Raw genomic sequence first — 3,842 nt, forward strand, 5'->3', positions numbered from 1 at the left:
ACATATTTTTCTTAAATATATACATGCATGTTTGTGTATTTATATACATAATAAATATATACAGTACGCACACATATTCTGTAAACAAAATATTTTATTTTGCATGCGATTAATCGCGATTAATCGTTTGACAGCACTAGTTATAACTGACTTTTAGTTTGCGTGCTTAGGATTTATCATGGATTCCCTGCATTTACGGCCTTTACATGCATATATGTATATTCATATAATTTATATTATTTATAAATATATTTAATATAAACATAACATATTTTTCTTAAATATATACATGCATGTTTGTGTATTTATATACATAATAAATATATACAGTACGCACACATATTCTGTAAACAAAATATTTTATTTTGCATGCGATTAATCGCGATTAATCGTTTGACAGCACTAGTTATAACTGACTTTTAGTTTGCGTGCTTAGGATTTATCATGGATTCCCTTCAAAGCAACACGTAGTAAAATTCGAATAGTGTTTTTATTTTTCAAATAATAATTACAGATCGAATATTCGACTATCTGTGCACACCGCTAGTCAGCAGTAGTAATTAGAGGTGATAAAATCAGAGTTAAGTGGCTATCTTACATTCGAACAAAGAGTGACTGTTTGGGCCCCAGTCCAAGAGATGAAAACTTCTCGACCAGAGCCAGCGTGCTGAAGCCAAACTTGTGTATGGGCTCGTTGGAGTCCAGCGGAGGGAAATCTGTGTCCACCTCCCCGTCATCCTCAGCGATGTGGAGGCAGTAAGTGTTGACGTTTTCACTGTGGAGGTAAGAAAGGAGAAAAATAAGAGAGAGATCAAACTCAAAGAGTGCTGTTGTCAATGAAAGTATGTTTACTATTTCAATAAGGTAAAATCCTGTTTTCCTATTAGCTTTCCTATTAGTTCTATTTTTAAGCAACTAAGCATTTTAAAGGTTTGACAGCGAGAGCGTTTCACTCGCATCCGTGACAAAAACAGATGTGCACAAACTGTAAGCGGTATTTATGAGCACATGTGTGAATAAAAAAGTCCTGCGGATCCTTAAAAAATTAAGTTTTATGAAATGTAAGGTTATAAAATGTTTTAAATATCTTAAATGGTATTACAATCATCTTAATTACCATTTTAAGAAGCCTTACATTTGTGTATGGAAAAACGGGGATCGCAATACGGCCTAATGTGGTTATTATGTGATTATTGAACTTCAAAAGGGTATGAATTAATGAAATAAATGAGAGCTGCACGTTTTGAAAGTAAAAACACGGCACTATTACACGCTCTTCAGACTCACAGTTTCAGAGCATTTCACAATCGATGAATACCAAGCATTTATGGCAAGCGATTGCTTATGATCTAGTGTTGATGAATTACGACAGTGTTTACTTCATGGTGTTTATATTGTAATACGCTGTGTACTATTATAAGAGTACATAATATTTCTCCCTGATCTTTTGAATAAACAGCTGGCAATAGTAAAGATTAGACATTACAAAATAAGAGTCAAGGTGTAGTTCAGGCTTGTTTATAATTAGTATAGTAACTTATATATAATATATAACACTAAATCATATTATTTTGTTAATAATATAGAATAATATTATTTACTAATAGTATTTACTAAGATAAGTTTAGAAAGGCATGCAAAAATTTTATTGTTTTTATATTGTATTATATTGTATTGTTTTAGGACTTTTAATTATAAACAAGCCTGAACTACGCCTTAACTCTACATGGCCTATAAATAGAAATATTTAAAAACCTAGTGTAATTTTTTGTATTTTAATAAACGAAATATTGTAAATAAATTTAAAATATAAATTGTTTCTTGTAAATGACTTGTCGTATCCCTTTATTAAGAAAATACTCATTATTTTTTAAATTAGCATTGTGCCCCTTGCATTGCGTTTTTTTAAAGCAAAATTATATAGGTAACAAGTATCATATTTGTTAAATTTATCGCAATGAATTTCATTCATTAAATACTGACATAACTTCTGACCATTAAATCAAAACTAATAATTTCTCAAAACTACAAGTTTCGTAAACCAAGACTGTGATGTGCTCCGTTTGTGTAGTATTTAGTTTGTGTCTGTGGAAAAGTGGTTCTGAAGAACTCTTTCTAAAACTCTGGTTTGGTGATAAAAGCCAACATCGCTCTCCCGACCCTAGATGAGAACAACAGAAACATCACACAAAAGCACCCAGACACAATTTATGAGTCAGGGCATTTAAATAGGGGCTATTCATTGAGGGGCAAAAACATTGAGGGCTTGTTGGGATGCAGCCTGGCACAGAATGAGTATGAATCAAAACAGAAGCACTGGGAAGAGTTAACTTCATTGGTTTCATGGTTAAATATTTTATTATATCATTATATATAGCATAAGCTGGCCGTATTCCAGATTACTTTTGCCCAGAGCTTTGTTTTATATCATCCATCAGAAATACAAAACTAACAGCAGCCTATTCCATGTTTCATTCAGCGCAGCCGCATACATGTTAAACTTTTGTCTTTATGATATAGTTTTCATCCCTTGAGGACAGTGCCTGCGCTGGTGTTTGCACTGGGACGATTGTGTTTTAATTTGCTCTGACACTCTGTCGAAATCCAGGCCTGAGCTGTAAAGGCTAACTCTCATAGTGTTAATCAGACCCTTGATCCTGCTCGGGCAGCCTGAGGAGATGACAACTGACTGAGAGAAAGTCCTGGACCTCAAGCACCACAACGTGTCTTTTTTTGTAGTTTCAGTAACATGCACTCCTTCTCGATTTCACCTTCAAATTCTGGGCCATCCAAAACAACAGCTGTCTTTTGAATATCTAAGATCATTACCTATCTTGTCTCAAAAGACCTTCTGTCTGGTTCTTATCCCTATAAAGCCTACCATATTTGATACGCAAATTTCTAAGGCCTCTAAATTACCAACATGATCAAAATCTATTTATATGCAATTTATGCAAGTAGTCTGCTATACTGTTATGAAGACCTCATTGATTTACATTACAAGCTACAAAACATAGAAACACTCCACTGTACAATAGTAATATATGGCTGTCATAATTTCTTCACATTAAACCGAACTTTCATTTTGGCAGTTTGTCATGAAGTCTTTTGATTTGCAGTGTGTATTTGAGGACAGTTTGAGTTGTCTTATTTTTTTCTGGATTGCGTGTTCTATGATTTACCATCAAAATTGTCTAATGAAATGAATTCATAAACTACAACAATTTAATAAATCTTTTCAAATGTAATCAAAAGAAAACAAGTTAGAACAAAACTTTTTTGTCAAATAAAGTGCTGCACAACAAAACTATACAGTAGGGCTGTCAAAAAAATTTTGAATTTCGAATATTCGTCGAATTTTTAAAAGAAAATCCACATTCGAATGCAAAAACGTTGCATTCGAATTTAAAGTCTGCATCAGCCGTCAGGCAGCCTTATCAGTAGCGCACGAGATGCGATGGCGATGCATGTGTCATTGATTGCATTTGAATGCTTTTGTTAGCCTGTCCAGTTGAACCCACTAGATGCGGCGCTGCTACGTTGTTCATTCATATATTGTGGAAAACGAGAGCATCAGTGTGGAGAAGATGTTGTTTACGTCAAAACTGAAACCAAGCCGTTCACACAGAACGCATATTTATCACATTTTCTAGAGGGACATCTATCAACGTTGCACTCGCGTCTCGCAGAGAGCGGCATGTTTAGAAAGCCATGTAAAATTAATGCAAGTTCAACTTATAAAAAACATGTCTCAAGACTTTATGGCGTTTTTTCCCCCATCTCACTGTATCTCATGTTTTTAAATGAAGAAAGTAGCCTACTCTTTGTGATTGGTTTTCGGT

The 3,842-nt window shown here is 34.0% G+C and overlaps 1 protein-coding gene across 1 annotated transcript in view; it reads right to left on the reverse strand.

Moving 5' to 3' along the window:
• The window catches only part of LOC107715545 (target of rapamycin complex 2 subunit MAPKAP1-like), a 47,789-nt gene that overhangs the window by 29,492 nt on the left and 14,455 nt on the right, over positions 1 to 3,842 (reverse strand). The window contains exon 6 of the mRNA XM_016521696.1: positions 599 to 851. Within this exon, the coding sequence (XP_016377182.1) occupies positions 599 to 851 (253 nt within the window). The remainder of the gene's footprint in view (positions 1 to 598; positions 852 to 3,842) is intronic.

The sequence above is a fragment of the Sinocyclocheilus rhinocerous genome, unplaced genomic scaffold, assembly GCF_001515625.1.
Source record: "Sinocyclocheilus rhinocerous isolate Xijiao unplaced genomic scaffold, SAMN03320098_v1.1 scaffold2765, whole genome shotgun sequence".
In the NCBI taxonomy this organism is placed as follows: Eukaryota; Metazoa; Chordata; class Actinopteri; order Cypriniformes; family Cyprinidae; genus Sinocyclocheilus; species Sinocyclocheilus rhinocerous.